Source organism: Melanerpes formicivorus, unplaced genomic scaffold (genome assembly GCF_026170545.1).
Source record: "Melanerpes formicivorus ecotype bairdi unplaced genomic scaffold, bMelFor1.0.p_v2 SCAF_14, whole genome shotgun sequence".
NCBI classification, from domain to species: Eukaryota; Metazoa; Chordata; class Aves; order Piciformes; family Picidae; genus Melanerpes; species Melanerpes formicivorus.
Window position 1 is genome coordinate 4,446,217 of NW_027142366.1, and position 20,462 is coordinate 4,466,678.

A 20,462-nucleotide genomic window follows, 5' to 3' on the forward strand; every position below is an offset into this window, starting at 1 on the left:
CTGCTCCTCTGGATGGATTCTTATTTTTTTCCCCTCTATCACCCTCTTTCCTTTTCTTTCCCCTTGCTCATAAACCTCCCTGAAATTTTGTTAGCTTTCATACGTCGTGGTAGGTCCAGGAAGGGAGGATGGGTAATGGTGCCATGAAGCCTAATAGCTAGTAGAGGGTGGAAGGACATTGAGACTCTTGAATGTGTCCAGGGAAGGGCAGTGAGGCTTGGGAGGGGTCTGGAGCACAGCCCTGTGAGGAGAGGCTGAGGGAGCTGGGAGTGTTTAGCCTGGAGAAGAGGAGGCTCAGGGAAGACCTTGCTCTCTACAACTACCTGAAGAGAGGTTGTAGCCAGGAGGGGATTGATCTCTTCTCTAAGGCAATCAGCACCAGAACAAGAGGACACAGTCTCAAGCTGTGCCAGGGGAAGTTTAGGCTGGAGGTGAGGAGAAAGTTCTTCACAGAGTTGTTAGCCATTGGAATGTGCTGCCCTGGGAGGTGGTGGAGTCACCATCCCTGGAGGTGTTCAAGAGGGAATTGGACGTGGCACTTGCTGCCATGGTTTAGTAGTCATGAGGTGACAGGATGGACTTGATGATCTTTGAGATCTTTTCCAACCTTATTGATTCTATGATTCTATGAATAGGAACATGAGTGCCAGTAATCAAATGGTTAATGTCCCTCCTGCTCTGTAAGTGTTGCACAGGTATTGCCAGAGCTGCTTTCTTCCTTTGCTTATAGGTCTCAACCTGATCTGCTTGTTGTTAGAAATCATAGAATCATAGAATCAAAGATCATCAAGTCCAACCTGTCACCCAAGAGCTCACAACTAAACCATGGCACCAAGTGCCACATCCAATCCCCTCTTGAACACCTCCTGGGATGGGGACTCCATCACCTCCCTGGGCAGCACATTCCAACGGCTAACAACTCTCTCTGTGAAGAACTTTCTCCTCACCTCCAGCCTAAAATCACTGACTCTGGGATTTCAAATCCAGTTTGAAGACTGGACTGTTAAAATTGATCTGGACAGCTTCAAAAGAACCTCTGAAGAGAAATGATCAACGTGGAAAAATGTCCAAAGTGGGTATTTCCTTCAGGGAAAGCTGCACCAGTCCTGCTTTGGAAACAAGTTGGCTTCTCACCTCTGCTGAGGAGGGGTGAGGTTTGGCATGGGCAGCCTGGATGGGGCCACAGGGCCAGGCTCATCTCTGCTGTGAGGGGTCCTCATGCCAGGGGCCTCCAGGAGCTACAGGCACTGCTGCAGAAAATGCTGGAGCAGCTGAGAAATGTGGGCATCAGGCTGTGGAGCTGTTTACCCTGCACACAGTGTGTGTGATACCCTTCCTGAGCTGCCTCTGCTGCTTTGTTTCTGCTGCACTGGAGCATCAGTGAATACAAGTGGTTTATTTTCCACAGCCAAAGTACAATGAGTGTGGAAAAGTGGTATGGGGGGCAGGGGTACACCACCAGCTCAGCCCTGTCAGGATGTCCCTCTTCACAGGATGCTGCAATGTCTCTACCTGCCTTTGGTAGCATCAGGAGCTGGGGGAGCTCAGCGTGGGCTCATCTTTCTTGGCTCTGCCCCAGGCTATCGTGGGCTCCTTTTTAGTTCTTCCTTTGTACTGCTCTCTGATCATGGGCCCACTCATGCTGCATCTCTGTCAGGGAGTGAACTAAACCCTTCACCTTCCTGTATTTCCCTTGATCTTTTTTCTCCCTGATCCTCCCAGTCAAAAGGAGGGATTGAGCTCCTGCCTCTATTCTGCACTATTCTTGCCTTAACCTCAGCCCATCCCATGCCAGCTGTGGGTCTTTGGGAAACTCCCCACCACCAAACTGCAGTAAAACCAAACAGCATCTCCTGATGCCCCTGTGCCCTTAGGACAGGGTTGGAGGGACAGAATCAGCCTCTCATGCAGGAACGTAGGTCTTTTGGAAAAGAGCAAACAACTGTGAGGTGGGGAGGGTCATGGAAAGGCCCTTGGGCAGCGTTTGGTGAGAGCAGATAGCTCCAGCAGCGCTGCTTGCTCTTCAATTGACCGCAGGTTAAAGCAGAAAGCTCCCAAACTCCCCAGTGATACTGAAGGACCAAGCTGATGGTCCTGGATGTCACCACTAAGTGGCAGAGCCGGTTTGAAGGCCACTGGGAGGGAACTGCATCCTCCAGCACTGTGACGGTTGGGTTCTCCTCCTCAGTGTAGCTGGTCCTGCCCCGCTCCTCAGGGGAGTTGTCTGAAGGCCAGCCTGGTCTAAGCCAGGATCTAACTCAGTCTATATCACTGCTTTAGTTTTTTTAAGCTCTACAGGTGTTTGTATGGCTGAAGCCCACACCCATGCTCTGAAATCCTGCCCCTGGGTGCAGTGCAGAGCCACAGAGCACCTCATGCTGTGCCTCTCAGCCTCGTGGCTCTCAGCAGACTCTGGTCTTCCTCCCTTCACTAATAACTGACAGATTTGCCTCCCTTCTTTGCTTTCTTTCCACCTAAAGGGGGGAGAAGCCACATTTTCCAGCTTCAGCCCCAGCCTGAGAGGATTAAATCTGCTCTCTGTTGCAAAGGGCTTGGAGTAAAGGGAATCTGATGGCATGAAGGAAAATAAAGCCCCCATCAGAGTCAGCATGGAAATATTTTACCAGGTTTATGAACTCCTACCAGGGATGGGAACATGTGAAGGCCACCTGCCCAGTGACCTTTCCCAGTGCCTTCCAGCCAGCCATCCCCAGCAGTTTCACTCACCCTGCTGCACTGCTCCCTGTCCCAACAGGAGCAGGGCAGGGCTCTCCTGAGCCATGCAGAGCTGGGAGAAAGCAAGAGGGGAGGGGCAGTATGTGTGTGAATAAACCTTGCCTTCTGATCAGCCTTCAGTAGTGGTCTGTTAGGCTTCTCCCCTTGGAGATAAGGTAGGAGGGATGCCCTGGGGAGATGCTTTCAACTGTGTTTGTTCCTGTGGTGTACTGAGCTGTGCTAACAGAAGGGTTGCCTCTGGGAGCTGTCAGTGGCTTGGTGGCTGGCAAACCAGCAGGTAGAGATGGTGGCTGTTGTGTGCTCACTGGGATGCAGTTACTGACTGCATGCCCCATCTCCTGTCACCTCTCAGGGTGGGAAATGGCCTGTGCTGCAGGGAGTGTTTTCTGCAGAACATGGCACTGTGCTTGCAGTGTCTGCTGCTGCTGGAGCCTGTATCTGCCCAGCTTCTTCCATCAGCTCTGCGTGAGAGCTGGATCCATGGTGCTCCTTCAGAAGGGTCCCATCAGGACTCTGAGTCCCTGTGGATCTATCTGGAAAGGCAGCAGGGAGCTGAAATGACATCTCACCATCCCTAACCCCTTCTGAAGCATCCTTGTCCCTGAGGAATGACTCCATCTCCCCAGACCACTCTACCAGACTGCCTCCACTTCCAGGAGATTGTGGCCTCTCCTAGCACAGTGGGGGAGACCAGGACAGAGAGCTTAGTGTCCACTGGCCTGTCAGCTTGAAGGAGAAGCCTGACTGAGGAGAGATTCTGAGCTGTCTGACCGCATGGGGATGCTGAAGTCCTGCTCTTGGCATTTGGAAAGCTTTGCAAAAGGGGAGAGGGGAATGAGGCTCCCATCCAGCCCCAGGGCTCATCTGAGCTCCTCCACATCCCATGTCTGCAGCCCAGCCTGGACCATCTTGGTAGGTCACAGCATCACAGTACAAAGGGATGTGACTGCCCAGTATACATACCAGCAGCCTTCACCTGCTCAGGTGGCCATGCAGGGAAGGAGAGTGACCTGGCTGTGGCCACCTCAGTCCTTGGTCCAGGCACTGTGATGAAGCAGCCAGTCACACTGCCATGTCCTTCTGCTGTTGCTTGGTGGAGAGGGGAGGCAAGAGGGGAAGAACTTGTCCATCTGTGGCTGATGTCTCTGTTGCTGCAGGGCAGTTTGCCTTGGCTCTGCAGGCAGGAAGGTCTTTGCCTGGAGCAGGCAGAATTTCTCACCATGACCTCGGCAAAAAATCACTACTCAGGGATTTTCAATCCCTCCCCATTCTGTGGAGGGGAGTGGGAGGAAGTGCAGCTCCCTTCTCACTGCGAGGTGTTGCAGATGCTGGTGCTGCAGCCCTTCTCCCACTCACTTCCTCTTCCCACCAGCTGAGCACCACGGCGCTTGCACCCTATAAATCACTTGCTCATTCATGATTGGTTCCAAATGCTGTGCTTCAGGGCCAGTGGAAGGGCTGCTTGGGCAGGGAGCCAGCAAGGCCCCCACTTCCCAAGGGGGTTCATAACACAACAACCCATCCTGTGTACCCCTAAAGGGGGGGGTGGGGGAGGGGCTCTCCTTGGGCTGAAGCAGACATGATCAGAACATCACTTGATACTGACTGCTGGTGTGCCATTGCTGCTCTCAGTCCCCTGTCCTCAGCAGGAACAGGCACAATGCTGGCACCATCCCTCCAGAGAAGCCACTCCAAGCTGGGGAGGCTGGAGGGGGGACACTACTACTGAGGAGGAGGAAGGAGAGGTTAGGAGGAGGAAGGAGAGGTTGGGAGAAGGGCCATACAGAAGTGCAGTTCATTCGACAGCACCATGGGAAGTGTTCAAAGCTGCTTTTAAGATGCTCAGTTCATCTCCTGCTCCACTCTTGGCTTGCCAAGTGGCTACAGAAGCAGAGCTGGCCCTGCCAGGCAGCTGAGGTAGACCAGAAGGAGTGGGTGCTGGGAGCTCTGGGGTGGTTGGTGGAGAAGGAATTCAAGGGTGGTTGTAAAAGTGAGGAAAAAAGAGAGGAGAGGAGACTCAAGGAGAGGAGAGGAGACTCAAGGAGAGGAGAGGAGACTCAAGGAGAGGAGACTCGAGGAGACTCGAGGAGAGGAGAGGAGACTCAAGGAGAGGAGAGGAGAGGAGACTCAAGGAGAGGAGACTCAAGGAGAGGAGAGGAGAGGAGACTCGAGGAGAGGAGACTCAAGGAGAGGAGACTCAAGGAGAGGAGAGGAGAGGAGACTCAAGGAGAGGAGAGGAGACTCAAGGAGAGGAGACGAGACTCAAGGAGAGGAGACTCAAGGAGACTCAAGGAGACTCAAGGAGACTCAAGGAGACTCAAGGAGACTCAAGGAGACTCAAGGAGAGGAGAGGAGAGGAGAGGAGAGGAGAGGAGAGGAGAGGAGAGGAGAGGAGAGGAGAGGAGAGGAGAGGAGAGGAGAGGAGAACCCACAACTTTGGAGGGCTTGGGACTATTTATTTTAAGCATCTGCAGGTGATGCAGGAGTGGGAAATAGTAGAAAGGTGAAAAAAAAATAATAAAAGAGGATATGGGCAATGTCCAGGAACTGCTGAGGGGTGAGGTGAGACAGGCACAAGACAGACCCTACACACCACACTGCCATGTGTTGGCCATCCTGTATCCATCACTCTCTGCCACAGGGCTTTGCAATCCCTTGCTCCAGAACAGGTGATGCTAGTTGGGGGGAGGGGGGGATGATTTAGTGGCCTCCAGCTTCACAAAGGTGCTGGTGTGAAGCTTATGTCCCCACAGGGACCCAGTGCTCTTCTGTCTCAGCAGTGAGACAGGCGACTGTCAGAGCTGCAGTTGGAGCCCTGTATGCAGTGCTCAGGCCCTGCAATTTGGCCACTTTCATGTTTGCTTCCCACAAATATTCCAGTTTGCTGGCTCAGGGCTGCTGGAAGTGGTGCTTCACCCACGTTCTGTCGGTTCCCAACACCGCCTCCCACCCCAAGTCTCAGCTATTTCTCGCAGCCATCGGTGCCAGGAGTGGTGTTTGTCCCTTCGCCGTGCACACAGCTCCCCACTGAGAGGTCTCCGCGCCGCGAAGCTGCCGTGCTGCAGCCGGGCTGGGAACGCAGTGATTCACACAAAGCCCAGGACATGGAGTGACCCAAATGCAAATTAAAACCAAAAAAAACCCAAACCCCAAACAAACAAAAAGGGAAAAAAAAGAGGAGGTGGAACAGCAGCAAAAAGGATGAAACCAGCACTCTCCACCCTCAATGCTGCAACTACCCAGGGACAGGGAAAGCTTTTGGCTGGACACAGCGCTGGAGCATCCCCTGGGGATGGTGGCGTTGGCACAAGGCTGGAGCAGCCCTCGGGCACCGTGGTGTCGACAGCAGTGGTCCCTACGGAACAGTGGTGTCCCTGCTGAGCTGGGCTTGTCCCCACCCCACCATCACCCCCCAAAAGGTACAGGCACGGTGTCAGCTGCAGAGCTGGGGGAGTAAACAGGACGTCCCACCACAGTGCAGATGAAAGCAGGCTGGCCCGAGGAGCCTGCCAAGTATGTGAGAGCAGCAGGGCTCTGCTTTTGTTTTCCTTTTGTTTATTAATGTGTGTATTTATTTACTTTTTGGCCCACAAGTAGGGAGGGAGGGGAGAGGGAGGCTGGGAGTCTGGTGTGGGATAAACTGGTGTGCTGCCTGCCTCTGCTCCTGAGGGCTCTGCGGGGTGGGCTGCTTTGTTGTTTCCTTGTGGCTGCTTTGATTTTTTCTAATTTTAGTTTTATTTTTCATTTTATTTCATTTTTTTTATTCCACTAGCACCAAAGGTGTTGCACCATACCCAGCAACCCTTCCCTGGCCTTTACCCCAGACAAGGGGCCCCTGCTTCTTGCAGCAGCACCCCAGCCCCATTCCACAGCCCCCAGTGACTTGGGGGGGGGGGGGGTCCTTAACACAAGATTTGGGCTGGTTGAGGCCGTGAACAGGCTTCCTACACACAGCCCTGCCTTGGGAGAGATGGCTCCTGCCCCATCCCAGCTGATATCAAGTTACTGAACAGGAGGAAATAGCCTCAGATTGCACAAGGGAAGGTTTAGGTTGGATATTAGGAAGAATGGCAAGGCATTGGAAGAGGCTGCCCAGGGTGGTGATGGAGTCACCATCCCTGGAGGTATTCTAGAGACACGTGGGCATGGCACTTTGGGACATAGTTTAATGGCTATAGCGGTGTTAGGTTGACATTTAGACTTGATGGTCTTGGGGGTCTTTTCCAACCAAAACAATTCTATGATTCTATGATCCCTCCCAGGGGATAGAGGGAGGGCCAGCCTGCAGGAGAGATGACAGCATCACTGCCAGGAAGCACCCACACCACTGGCACCACAGCCCATGAGCAACAGGAAAGCACGCGGGTGAGTGACGGGTGGCACATCCCCCCACGCCTGACCCAGTTCCCCTTCCCTGACCCCATCCCAGTGGGGCCAAGGGGCACCAAATCCTGCACCCACCCCACAATCCCAGCCCCCAGGATGGCAGCTTTGCAGTACTTGTTGTTCACCCTCCCCTTTCTCCCAGGGAGTTGCTTGGGTACGGTGGGTTTTGGGGAGCCAACTGAGTCAGTTCCCAGGGCAGGATCCAGAGTCTGCCCACAGCAGCCCAAGGGCTGCAAAGGTTGGGGGGATTTTGGGGGTTGTCTGAAAGGTGAGTGAGTGTTGGGGGTGGTTGCTGCTTTAGCACACACTGACTTCCTGCCAGGCTGTATTTTTAGCAAGGCCAACCCCTGATAACCCAGGGAGCCAAACGAAGCTGTGAAGTGAGTAAGTGTGCCTTGAAAAGAAGAAAAGAACCCTCTGCTGGGTGTGGAGGAAGGTGGGGGGAGGAGAGGATGGTACAGGTGAAACTGGCACCAGTGTGGCACAAACAGAGCAGGCTTTGGCATGAGGCGTAGACCTGGTGGTGCTGCCACAGCCAGTTAAAGTTGGGGAGTTGGGGTTTGGTAGTGGCAGATGAGTGCTTAATGTTGACTGAAAGAGCGGAGGGGGAGGGCAGGAGCTCAGCCCCTCGCAGCCCCCTATCTTCCCACGCAGACGCCTGCCTGCCGGCTGTTAACAGCATCCTGCTAACAACCGGCTCTCACCTCGCCCCCACCACCTCCGCTCCCACCTCAGAGCCTGGGAAAATCCAGCCTCAAGGTGCCAAGCCCTGAGAGAGCCTTTTGGAGAGGGGAAGGAGGAGAGGACCCTCACACCCTGGGATGCAAATGGCCAGCAGACCCCGGTACCCGTGGGAAAGAGAGGGGATGTAGGCACAATCCACCCTGGGCGCAGCTCTGAGAGCTTCTCTGGAGGTGATAACACGCAGAGGGGGAGCGAGGGGTGGTCAGCACACTTCATCCATAAAGAAACACCAAAGGCCAGGACCAGGTGACCACGGTCAGCAAAACAAGCTGCTTTATTGGGTGAGGGCTCCCACGGGAACCCTGTGGCAGCAATGGGGTTCAGGTCCCTGAGAACACACACTGTCCATGTCGGTTCCCCAGCCCAAATCTCTTGCTTGAGACACATCCTAGTTACAAAAAGCAGGGAGTGACGTTCCAGATACTGGAACATATAAATTAAGGGAGGTGATAGTTCCAAGACATTGCAATTATCCTTTGGGGGGGGTGGGGTTTTTTTTTTTCCTTCTTCTTTCTTAAACAGATTATCAAAGGCTGGAGATTTCTTACTTCTTCTTGGTTCTTTTTTCCTCTTTTTTTTTGTTTTCTGATCCACAGAAAATGTATATATATAAAAAAAAACAACAACCCAAAAAAAAACCCATTTAAACATCTACATATCTCTCACTGTTTGTGATTTGGGAGGGGGGTTTTGAGGGGTGGGTTTTCTTTTCTTTTCTTTCTTTTCTTTTTTCCTCTTTTTTTTTTTGTTTTGGTTTTTTTTCCTTAAAAAAGGCACAGTAAAAAAAATACTGGCACAATAACATATTTACAATGCACCCATTATGGGCTATTTTCACTCAGCTCCAGGTTGGAAATGTTCAGCTCCAGCTCAGCCTACTTTACCGCAAGGGGGTCAGGGCAGGTGGCTGCAGGCAGGGCATGGGGGGGATGGAGGGGAGTGAGAGGTCCCTCTCCCTCCCCAGCTGAATCCCTCCCTGGCAGGGAGAGAGCAACAGTCAGGCTGGGAAACACTCCCTGCCCACAGCAGGTGCCAGCCCAACTGAGTGCCTTGGATGCCCTGACAAGCCCAGCAGCAGCCACAGTCAGACCAGGGCTGGAGGATGCTCTGGCCTCATGGCAGGGCTGGAGACAACCTAGGCCCTGAGTGGATCTTGCAGTGCTGCTTGGCAGAGGTGCAGGGAGGCAGCACTGAAGGGAGATCTGCACAATCATCTCCCACATCACACTGGCAGCTCCAGGAAAGCCCTCCACCCACCCTCCATATTTATAGAAAGCCTTTACATTAATCTCTATAAATAGTGCACGGATCAATGCTGCCAGCAACACTTCAGCCAGAGGTGGGAAGCACTGGGAACTGGAGCCAACGATGTCGGCTCACAGCCCACCCCCCCGTCTCCCTCCAGTGCAGCCATCGAGCACCCAGCAGCTCTGCAACACCCTGGAGCAGCATTGGCCAAGGTTGGGAGGCTTCCTCTGCCCACTCTCTGCCTGCATGCAGACCAAACCAGGCAGCAAAACTTGCCTGTGACCCTTCACTGGAATTGGGAGCTGGATCTTCTCTGCTGAGATTTTTGGGACTGGGAGACAGGATGGGATGGAGGAGAGGTTGTGGGTGTAGGCTGGGTGGGTAGAGGCAAGGGTGGGAGGTACACACCAAAACAAACCATAACATTTGAAAGGAACAGAAAAAGGAGAAGCAAGCCCGGGGGAGGCAGAGCCCCGCAGCGCCTGTGGTCGCTCCCCACGCATGGCGTAGGGCCCACCAGCACCGCGGGGGTGCCCCACGGTTAAGTGCTCAGGACCCATCCCCTCTCCACCGTCCTGGCCGGAGCAGGCAGCGGGCATGGGCAGCCGGGCAGGCAGGGGACAAGGGGACAAAGGGCCGCACAGCAGCCTTCAGTACACACACACTGTGCAATACCACAGCAACGACGTCCGTCCGTCCGTCCATCCGCCTCGCGGCGAGGCCGGACCGACACACCCGCACTCGGGTCCCGCGCGCCCGTCGGATACCGGGGAAACTCGGGACGAGGTTGGAGGGGACATGTGCCTCCTAGTACACCACGTTGGCAGGGCACCACGGCGTGTCGGGGTACAGCAGGCAGTGCACAGAGCGAAACCTACAGAGGAGAAGAGCGATGCTGAGCACGGGGCAGTGGCGGCCTCACATCAGCCCAGACTCGCAGGGGAAGGGGCCGGGGAACCCCATCTCACCTGGATGGGTCCTCCTCGACGGAGAAGGCTCCCTTCATGTGGATGGAGTTGCGTTTGTTTTCAAACATGCCGTAGCTTAGTGTCACCTGGTGGGGACAAGAACGGGCGGGTCAAGCAGCCGACACGGCCACAAGGATCAGACAGGAGCATGGAGGGGTCTGCAGAATTCATCCCCATTTCCCAAAGCCTCCTGGCACACTGTGTCACCCCACAGGGATGGGCCAATGGGGCTTTCCCCTTCTGCTCACGTTCTGGTTGCATGCCAATAAATATCTTAGCTGTGATTTTTAGGCGACTGTGTGAAACCAGGTGATGGTACCACCCACCCCAACCCCTCCAACCCACCCCAGGGCATCAGGACAAGGATACCTGTTTGTGGATTTCTGACTTGGGCACCTGATGGAGGTTCTCCAGGTGTGAGTGGAAAAGGTTGCTCCGGATAAGCTTCACCCCCAGCACAGACTCAATGATGTAGCCGATGGTGCAGTCGTCGGGCAGGCGGATCTTCTCTGCAGTGCTCATGAAGTGGCCCCCGCTGTGGGGAGACAAAGAGGGGCTGCAGAGGAGCAAAAGCCCAGGGGATGTGGGCACCCTGCAGGGTCTTGGTTTAGCCTTGCTCTAACCAAAAATCACTTAGGGAGAATCAAAATCCTTCCCAGCTTGTTTCCACACCCCCTGCAGACACCTCCAGCAAGGCAAAGAAAGCAAGACAGTGGGATACATGCCAAAGTTAATCCCCTAAGTTGTCACCACTCTGTGCCCATCTGAGACCAGTGAGCCCCCACAAGAGAGCAATACCAACGCTCTTACCTAGCCCATGGGCTCATCTTCAGTGCCAGTCCCCTGCTGATGCAGAACCCTGCTCCGCCCGTGGCAAACCAGAAATGCACTGGGTGCTGCGAGAGAGGGGAAGCAACGGCAGTGAGACCTCCTGCCACCGACCAGGGAGCAAAGCCCAGCACAAACTCGGCCAGCCCAAACATCTCCTCCCCTGCCTCACCATCTTGTTCTCACTGATCCTCTCCGTAGCCTGGATGGGCCGGTCCAGGCTGGGCTTCCCAATGTAGATGTCCTGTGTGTGGGGGTAGCTGGAGAGCAGCTTCACCAGCGTCCGCACGTTCACGTAGTTGTCATCGTCCACGTGGCAGAACCACCTGTAGCAGCAGCAGTGTCACACTGGTCAGGGCAGCTCCCCAGACCCCATGCTGAGATACATCCCCCCCAAAATGTGAAGAGGTCCTGCTTACAATGTGTCCCTGCACAGCCCTCCCAACCCCTTGGCAGCCCTGGGTGCCACTTACTTTCTGCCAGACTCGATGAACTTGTCGTACTCCACAGCCATCTTGCAGGACAGGGCCTGGCGGCTGTGGGCAGCTGAGCAGTTGGTGTTGATGACATTCCCTGTGGGAAGAGATGGGGTCAAAGCTGGGCATCAGGGTATCCTGCACCTTCTCACCACTCACATCCCAGGCATGCCAGGAGAAGGAAAACCCCACGGATGTCTCCAATGAGTGGTGGCATCCACACCACATCACTTAGGGCAAAGAAGGAATGTTTTGAGGAATGGCTTTTGGGTACACATGAGATAAGTGAATGGTTGGACCTGATGATCTTAAAGGTCTTTTCCAACCATAGTGATTCTGTGAAGAGATGAGCAAGGGATGCTGATGCAGCAGATGCACCAGGCTTGAGCTGTATCCCTCATGCCCATATGCTATGTACGATGCCACTGGCATCACGTTGCCCAAACTGGGGCCATGTACCTGCCACTCCGGGAGTGAGAGAGTGTCTGTGAACTGGCTTCTTGAGCACATGACAGCCAAAATCCTGCCCTACTCCCACTGCAAAAGGCAGTGGCCACCTGTTATTTGCTCACTCGACTCAAAGGCAATCGCTTCCCGGCCTGAAAAGGAGTCATTTGCATGGGGACAATAGACCACGCTGACCCTGGCTCCAGGGAAGGGCTGCCAGGGAAATGCTCCCATGAAACTCTGGCTGCATTGCCCATCAATCCCAGCTGCCCTTAGGGACACACTGGGCAGAAGGTACCTCAGCCCAGTACAGTGCTTCACCAGCAGCATTCTGTAGGACATAGACTGGGTTGACTGGGTTCCCAGGTGGGGCTCCCAGTGAAATAAGTTACCTCATTTTCAGCCCAGGTCCTTGTGGTGAGGGGACCTAAGATCAGTGTCTAACCAGGGGCATTGTGGCCATTTTCTCAGGGTTCCCAGGGCAAGACGCACACCAGCCATGCTCTCCACAAAGGGACAAGGGTCACAGACTCACGTGCTTGCTTCTTCAGCTCCTCATCCTCCCCATCTGTGAAGATGAAGGTCTGAAAGAGAAGATGAGGCACCTTTGAGGACCAAGGGGCTGAGGCAACAGGGCAGCACTGGAAACCAGTCCCTCCAAGATGCCAGTGGTCACGACTTTCCCTTCACCAGAACCAGAGCAGCACCAAAGAGCTGAGCATTCCCACAGTACTCTCAGCTTCAGATCAAGAAGGGTGCCAAGCTGTCTCAGCTGGACACAGCACTCGATTCCAGGGTGACAACCCCAGCCCTTTCTCAGTGTCCCTGCTGAACATCCCCATCCTCTTGCCTGGGGCAGCAGCAGGCAGGGAGATTCCAGGCAACCCAAAGGCCATGCCTACCACACAACCACAGGCATGCAGAGAAAAGCAGGTGATGGGGGCGGGTGCAGAGCGTGGCTGGGTCTGAGTGGGGACTTCAGACTTTAGCCGAGGCATGCAGCCGGGGATGTCAAAGCATTTGCTTGGCATCTCGCCCTGCCCAGGCAGGTGTGTTTGCCTGTGGTGCCAGCTGCCAACTGTGTCCCCACCTGTGTCAACAGCACGTGGCTCTCCTTGTCCACTTACACAACACCCCACAGCTCCTCTTTGCTCTCTGGGCATCCCCCAGGGGTGGCTGAGCTGGTGCTGCTGGGTGTCACTCACCAGCCCCTAGAAGGGTATGGTCCTCACAGTGCCAGGCACCCCCTTGGGCACCTGCCCAGCTGCACTCCACTAATTACACGGCTAATTCGTGGCATATGCTGCCTGGGAAGAAGGACTGGGGAGGGAGAGCTGCTGTTGGATTTGGGGAAGGGCAAGAAGCGGGAGAGAGCAGGGGGTAGGAAAGGCATTGCCATCAATCAGCAGGCAGCAAACAAAGCTGGAGGAGAGAAACCACAACCAGCTGCCAAGCGCTATTAAAAACCAGACGTGCACAAAAGGGCAAAGGAAGAAAGACAAAAGGGGCTGGGGGGGAAAGGCAGGAGGCGATGGGGCTGGGGATGATGAATTACAAGTGAGCTGGAAATTGGGTGCCACCCCGCAGCCGGGAACGCGCTGGGGTTTTGTGGCTTGTTTGAGGAGGGGGCACAATAGCAGGGTTGACTTTACTCAGCAGAGGAGAGTTAAGCAGGCAGCGGTGGATATTAGCATACAGCTGCACTGGTTAACCCGGCTGGCCCGTGTTTGCTCAGGTCCCAGGCTGGGAGGCTGGTGGGGAGAGGCCAGATCTGCAGGAAAGTTGAATGGGAGGGGAGGAGGCCGTGTTCCTGGGGACGGGGCTACAAGTGACCTTTGGGGCTTGAAGAGGAGAATAGAAAAAAGGGGGGAGAAAAGAAAAGAAAAGAAAAGAGATGGAGGAGGTGGGAAGGCAAACTCTCAAGTTCTCATAAATGCCTGCCATGCAGCCTGGCTTTTGCAGGGAGAGAGGCTGGCTCCCCAAGGGGTTGGGAAGGCCTTGAGGAAAGGGTTAAGGAATGGGGCACCTGCTGATAATGAGGGTAGAGCTGGGGCATGGAGACCTTAGTCCATCAGCTTCAGGGACAAGGATGCCCATCATCATCATGGCTCAAGGCACACATTGTGGCTGGGCTGGGACAGGATCAATGCTGTGCATGAATGAGGTTGTCACCCCTGACTAATTTGGGGTCCAGCCACACCTCGCTGCTGGTCTTCATGTCCCCCAGGTGCTCAGGCAGCTGCTGGGGGTACAAGCTGAAGCAGGCCAGCAGGAGAACATCCAAAGATGCTCCAAGACAAGCCCATCACAAGCCCTTTCTCATTGACCCCAAGACACATGGAGCCTCAGTACACCCCCATACCAAGGCTCCTGCCTCACCAAGGCAGGATGGGACAGGCAGGGGACACGGCAGGCAGGGGACACGCAGCCTCCACACAGGCAAGACAGAAAATGTTTGCTTGATTAGCTCAGAAACGCTGTCCAGCAACTGCCTTCAGCTGCTCCAAAAATAACCCCACAACTAATCCTGCAGCTCAGCCACTATAAATAGACCACAGAGACAATTGTTTATCACTTGCCTGCACCGAAAAGCTTCATCCTAAAGGGGCATCTTCCCCCCAGCCTCTTCTCACATGTATCCCCAGCACTTTCCTGGTGCAGCTGAACCAGGTGACACCTTGAGGACCAGGGGAAGGGAACAGAGCCTTGCAGGTCACCTCATAGGGGTTATCAAGAGTCTCATAGGTTCCCCACCTCCCTCCCAGCTCTGTCACAACATTCAGTCATAACTAAAAACATGAAAGCCTTTATCTTTTAATTAATTTGTCTGAATTTCTTTAAGTGGAACTGCACCCTTCCTGCAAGGGGGGAGGAGCAGATGTGCCAGGAAAGGAGGGGGATAAGAAAACACCATGACAGTATGAGAAGGAAAAAACATAGATCAGGTCTGGGCATCAGGGAAGTGCTCAGTTTACAGCTGGGCAGCCAACAGCCCAGAGCTGTCACCTACCAAGCACCATCTCTAGGTCCAACAGCAGCAGGCCCAGTCCCCCTACCCCTCTCCTAAGCAGAAAGCACCCAAAGCCCTCTCCACTTCTCCTCCACTTGGCCCCTGTGCCAGCCATGGCACTCATGGGTGCCAGGACCTCTTGGGCCACCCTGCAGTAACTTTTCCTGTGGGGTGCAGGAGAGGAAGGACCTGCTGCCCCCCCCAGCCCCTGCAGGAAACCTCATTGTTCTCAAAACTGCAGCTTCAAGAAACACAGGATGCCAAATCCCTCCTGAACAATAGCTGCCACCACTCCACACAGCCCAGCACAATGCACAGCCTCCGTGTACAGGGACAGAGAGGCACCCAGGGTCCCTAAGGCCGGGATGGGGGCAGCCCCCCCCTCAACTGCTTGCAAGGAGCCAGGCAGCTGCCAGTAGCCCCCCACCTCCTCCCCACCCTTTCTTTTTACTACTGGTTTTTTTTTTCTCTCCTTTTTTTGCCCTCCTCTTTATTTCTTCTTTCGCAGTGACTCATTTCCCCCCTCCACCAACCGAGCTCATGGATTGCTCATGGCTGGGTGCTGTGCAAGGGGTCTCAACAGGCAGAGCCACCCCAGGGTCATCCTGTCTCCATCTGCACAGTCTGGCCAAGCGGTCCTGACAGCTTCCTGGGGTGACATGCCCTCAGCAGACCCTGTGCCCCCTGCCACCCCCACCTCACCAGGCAGTGTACCCACCAAAAAGGGGAACTTTGGCCAGGCAGGCACCCCTGTGACCCTGTGGCATACAGACCCTGCCCTCATGTCATGTCACACTTCCTTGTGAGCAGCACCCAAGTTAAGGGGGTTGCATCCCTTTCACCTCAGGGACAAGGGGAAGCAGCCACCCCACTTCAGGTGCATGGGAAGGAGGCAATGAAGTGGTGCTGGAGTCGGGGGGCTGTCTTCAGCTGTGCAAGGAGCTCAAGTAAATGTGTGCTGCCAGAGTGAGTCCCTGCCCAGCTTTGTGTCCCCTATAGGAGATGTTTTCCCTCCAGACTTGGAGAGCTAGGAGATAAAATCCACCCCCCACTTCACCAAGTTGGGAGCACCATGATGGCAGTGTCCCTGTGACAGAAGTGGCTTTCCCCAGGACTGGGGTTTGGGGTGGGGGGGGTGTGTCTGTGCTGGCACAAGGGTCCCGGAGCTGGGACTTGCCGAAGCGAGGAAGGGGCTTGCAAGGCCGCAGGCTCTTCCTCCCCCCTGCTCCTTTCAGCAAGAGGAAGAATCCTCCACTGTAATTTTAAATGCTATAATTTTTTAATAACCTCCCTGCAGACAATGAGCTCATTGTGCAGTCAGGGTCCCCCCACCCTCCCGCCCAGCGCTCCACGCGCTGCTCGCCGGCTTCGGGGCTTTCATGGGCAGTGACAGTGGCATCGTTTGGGACAGGCAATTAAGGGGCCCCTAACCCCCCTAAACCACAAAGGCTGCCCAGGGCGGGACCCTCACACACAAGCTGAGTTCAGCAGTGCTCAGTGTGCCCTGGCACACAGCCCAGGCTGGGGGAGAGCCAGTTTGAGATGAGCAGCCCCCTTACCCCCCAGTCCCAGTCACTCCAGGGGAAGTCCTAGTGGGACACACAGGCCAGCACTCTCCCCTGTGGCCATCCCAAGGATGGGGACCCTGGCCAAGGTGCTAGAGAAATTTGAGAGCTGCCCTGAAAGGAACGTGCTCCCCAGGAAGGCAAACCTACTCCTTCTGCCCCGAGAGCAGGAATTTTTCAAAGCCTGCAATTATCACACCAGGCTGGAGGAAGCCAGCAGATCCCACGCTGGTGGGACAGCAGCCCAGCTCAGACCCCTCTGGGCACTGTGGCATATGTCAAGCTGCCTGACTGCCTTCAGGGTGCCCTGGAGACAGGGGATGTTTCTTATGCAACTCTACCACTGCAAATCAGCCGACTCAGCAGAAAGCATTGGGTTTGGACTCTTGTCCAGGATCTCTGCCTAATGGCCATTTCCCTCCCTCCTTCTCTTTTCTTTCAAGCACAAAGTTTCCCCAGATTGCACTCCAGCATCCTAAGGATACTGAGACAGCTGGAAAGTCTTCCCAAAACAAGGAGGGGAAAAAACATAGTTCTCCTCCAAAAGCAGCTTGTCCAGCCTGTATTGTGCAACCTAAGCAGAAGATTTAGAAGGGAATAAGGATCTGTCCTCCTATGCAGACAGAAGCAGGAAGGAGGAGGGGGTGCCCTTTGCAGTGTCTTAGAGGGGACAGAGGGCAGGAAACAGGGACTATTGTGGGCAGAACAAAGAGCAGCCAAAGAAGGACACAATAGCTATTGCCCCTATCTGCAAGGGTCCAGCCTGGAGTTACCTGCTGTATTTAACCCCTTCTCGCCAGTGCCTGAATCCCTCCTGCTCAGAGAATGGCCTGGTTAATGAATAGCCAAGAGGGAGACTGGGGTTTGATGAAGAGGAGGATCAGGGATGCGGCATCAGGCTTGAGGGAGTCTCAGCACTCGGGCAGGAACTTCCCTGTGTTCAAGGCAGCATGCACGTCTCAGAGTCGTTAGTGAAACATGAGTGAGAAAGGCACAAGATGAGCAGAAATGGTCCTGACTCAATCCAAGAGAGACGTTTGAGCAGAGGCAGTGCCCTGCTATCACCAAACTTAGGGCAGAAACCATGGGGCCAGGCAAGGCAGGGATGAAGACACTGCACAGCCAACCCAGGACAGGGAAGCAAAGGAGAGAACGAGCCCCATTGCACCAATCCTGCACTCTGCAGGCAAAAAAAAGCCCCTAAACAAACAACTTGATGCCGAGCTGGGGGGAGCCCAGGGTGCCCCAAAGTTTCCCAGAGACAGCAGCCAGGTCAGCGTGGCTTCATCTCTTCTGCATCCATGTGTCGCCCCGGCCCCTGCTTTGCTCTGCAGGAGCTTGTGCCGCCTCCAGCTCTCTCGGCAGCTCCTTGTCCTCAAGTGCTGTACAAGAGCCGTCACTCAGCGGCTTGGCTTGTCAGGCGGGCACCTTGCCGGGCTGCAGCCCCCCTGGCTTCATGGCCCTCATCTCTAGGCAACCTGACCTGGACACAGCCAGCTCTGGCTCTCCCGTTCCCATGGAAAGTGCCACACAAGAGGCTGCGAAGCCTTTTCTCTGCGCCAGGAGAAAAGGGGCTTTGTTAGCTTGCCCAGGGGGACAGCGTGAGAGCCGAGCCTCGGGTCTCTGGGAATCCAAACGGACAAACGAAGCACAACACACACACAAAAAAAGAACCTAGAAGAAAGCCGGAGCTCACAAGACGGAGGGAAAAAAAAAGAGCAGCCATTCCCAGGATCATCTGTAGGTGCTCAAAGAGCCTTTCCCCGCACCACCACTCGCCACCCCCCTTGCAGTGACAGCAGAGCATAAAAGAGGTTTCCATTAAATAACTGTACCAACGAGAGCTACTGCCAAGCACAGTAAGGAAAAGGGACAAGATTCACAGGGTGGGGAGGGAAAAAAAAAAGCAAGATAATGCTTGGGGTAAGTTACAGTAGCCAAGATCTCACAGAGTCCAGCAGACCCGGGTGAAGGAGGCAGGGGCAGGCCGACTCTCCCCTCTCACCTCCCTCAACCAGTCCAGATTGCAAAGGAAACAAAACAGTTTGCAAGCAAGAAGCACAATTCCAGGCCAGGAGGAAACACGTGAAGACAGTAGGATGGAAAGGTTAGGACCAGGCATAACTTACTCGGGAAGCTGTCTAAGGACAGCAAATATGTCTCAAGAGCAGATGACAAGATGCATTTCCTAAGGAAACTGCCTTTCCCCCCCCCCCCCCCCTTTTCAATTTTGCTTCAGCACTTGAAGAGCAGAGTAAGGCACTGCCAGGGCTCTGGGCAAGACATCAGTAAGATCAGGAATCAGACTAGCTGGAACTGTCATGCAGGTGAACCAGAGCAGACCTGCCAGAGACCCCAGCCATTCCAGACCTGTCCAGGTCCTGGCAACGGAACTAAGAGCCTCGGCACGTCCCAGTGCTCTCCCAGCCCTGGGCTGCTAAACTGGGTGTGCTTAGGGCAACCCAATTGCAAGCACCTCACGGGGCCCTGCTAAATTTCACTCACAACCGGGCCCTGCAGTTCAGGAGATCACCCACAGGGTCTTGGCCCCTACTGTGTCACCAGTGGGTTGAGTTGCATCCCTGTGTTGTGCCTCACTTTCCCCAGTGCAAAGGGGCAAACTCTGCTATTGGAGCCACTCAGCAGAAGGGACCCCAGAAAGGAGTTTTAGAGGCATCTGCTGGGTGTGAGGAACACAGGTCAGGCTCCCTCTGTCACACACCCGTCCCAAACTCACTCTACAACACTGCATTTTACCCTCTGGAAGCCCAGCCGGCCCCGATATACCATCCTGCTTTAGGATATGGGGACAGTGTGAAGAGAAGTTAGCATTTGCCAGGTCACAGCATCCCCCTCCCCGCCCCGAGCTCCTCACAATGAAGGGCCGGGGCACCAGCTGACACCCGTGAGCTCCATCGCGGCCAGGGACCCGGACGGTCTGCCTCTCCATCCCCATCCCCTTACCATGTCGCGATTGCGGGAGATCCAGGTGTCGAGCAGCAGCTCCAGCCGCGCTTTGTGAAACTTCTTGGTGGTCTTGACGGCGATGAAGACATCGCGGGGAGAGATGTCCTCGGCCGGCGGCCGCGGAGGGCTCGGAGGGGCGGCAGGAACCTCCCTTCGGGCTCGGCTCAGCCGCCCGAAGTAGTCGGCGAAACTACGGAGACCGGGGGAACCCTGTGCCCCAACCGCGGGAGGGGCCACCGCCGCCGCCGCCCCCAGGCTCTGCAGCGCCCGCTGCGCCCCGCCGGCCTCCCCCCGGGCCAGCCCCGGCCTCCCCGGCGGCTCCACCATGAGCACCAGGAGGCAGGTGAACATGGAGCCCACGAGGGACAGCAGCAGTTTCCTCCCGCAGCTCTTCAGCATCCTCTCGCCGCTCCGCTCTTGGCCGCGCCGCCACCACCGGCCGCGCTGCACCCGCTGCCACCGCCGGCCCCCGCCGCGCCGCCGCCTTTAAACCGCCCCCGCCCCGCCCGGGGTTGGACGGACCCGGGGACGGCCCCATGTGGGGCGTGGGCAGCAGGAGCCCAGCCCTGCCCACAGTCTGCCCGCTCCCTGGCTCCGGGTATCCCGCCGCATGTGTCCTGCCCCTTGGCTCCGTTTTGCTGGCCCCTGCCCATGGCTGTTTCTGCTCGTAGAACTATGGAATAATGGACTCACAGACTGTTTTGGGTTGGAAGGGACCTTTAAAGGTCATCTAATCCAACCCCCCTGCAGTGAACAGGGACATCTTCAACTAGAGCAGGTTGGTCAGAGCCCCCATCCACTCTGACTTGGAATGATCTCAGCGATGGAGCATCTACCACCTCTTTAGGCAACGTGTGCCAGTGTCTCTGAATATCCCCTCTTTTAGTTTCACCCCTTGTCCTGTGTCCTGTAAGTCCCCTTTAACTCCTGCAAGGCCACAAGAAGCTTTCCTCAGAGCCTTCTCTTCTTCAGGTTGAACAACCTCAGCCTCCTGCCTGTGCCTTGCCCTGCCTTGCCCAGGCTGGGAATGCATGGCATGGTGCAGGCAGGCTGCCTGCTTCCCCTTCCCTCCCCATTGAAGCCCAGG

The 20,462-nt window shown here is 55.4% G+C and overlaps 1 protein-coding gene across 1 annotated transcript; it reads right to left on the minus strand.

Moving 5' to 3' along the window:
• Positions 1 to 8,113: 8,113 nt before the first annotated feature.
• On the minus strand, positions 8,114 to 19,823 carry LFNG (LFNG O-fucosylpeptide 3-beta-N-acetylglucosaminyltransferase). The gene is made up of 8 exons (XM_068146661.1): positions 19,373 to 19,823; positions 12,369 to 12,417; positions 11,384 to 11,483; positions 11,083 to 11,236; positions 10,893 to 10,978; positions 10,452 to 10,617; positions 10,083 to 10,168; positions 8,114 to 9,988 (listed from the first exon to the last, which is right to left on the minus strand). The coding sequence occupies exons 1-8, from the start codon at positions 19,772 to 19,774 to the stop codon at positions 9,922 to 9,924; spliced, it is 1,110 nt and encodes a 369-aa protein (XP_068002762.1). The 5' UTR covers positions 19,775 to 19,823; the 3' UTR covers positions 8,114 to 9,921.
• Between the last annotated feature and the right edge of the window lie 639 nt (positions 19,824 to 20,462).

Coding starts and splice junctions, on each gene's coding strand:
- LFNG (XM_068146661.1), bottom strand. CDS start 19,774: ATGCTGAAGAGCTGCGGGAGGAAACTGCTGCTGTCCCTCGTGGGCTCC. Junction 10,169..10,451: donor AGTCAGAAATCCACAAACAG/GTATCCTTGTCC, acceptor TGTCCCCACCAG/GTGACACTAAGCTACGGCAT. Junction 9,989..10,082: donor GTCGAGGAGGACCCATCCAG/GTGAGATGGGGT, acceptor TCTCCTCTGTAG/GTTTCGCTCTGTGCACTGCC.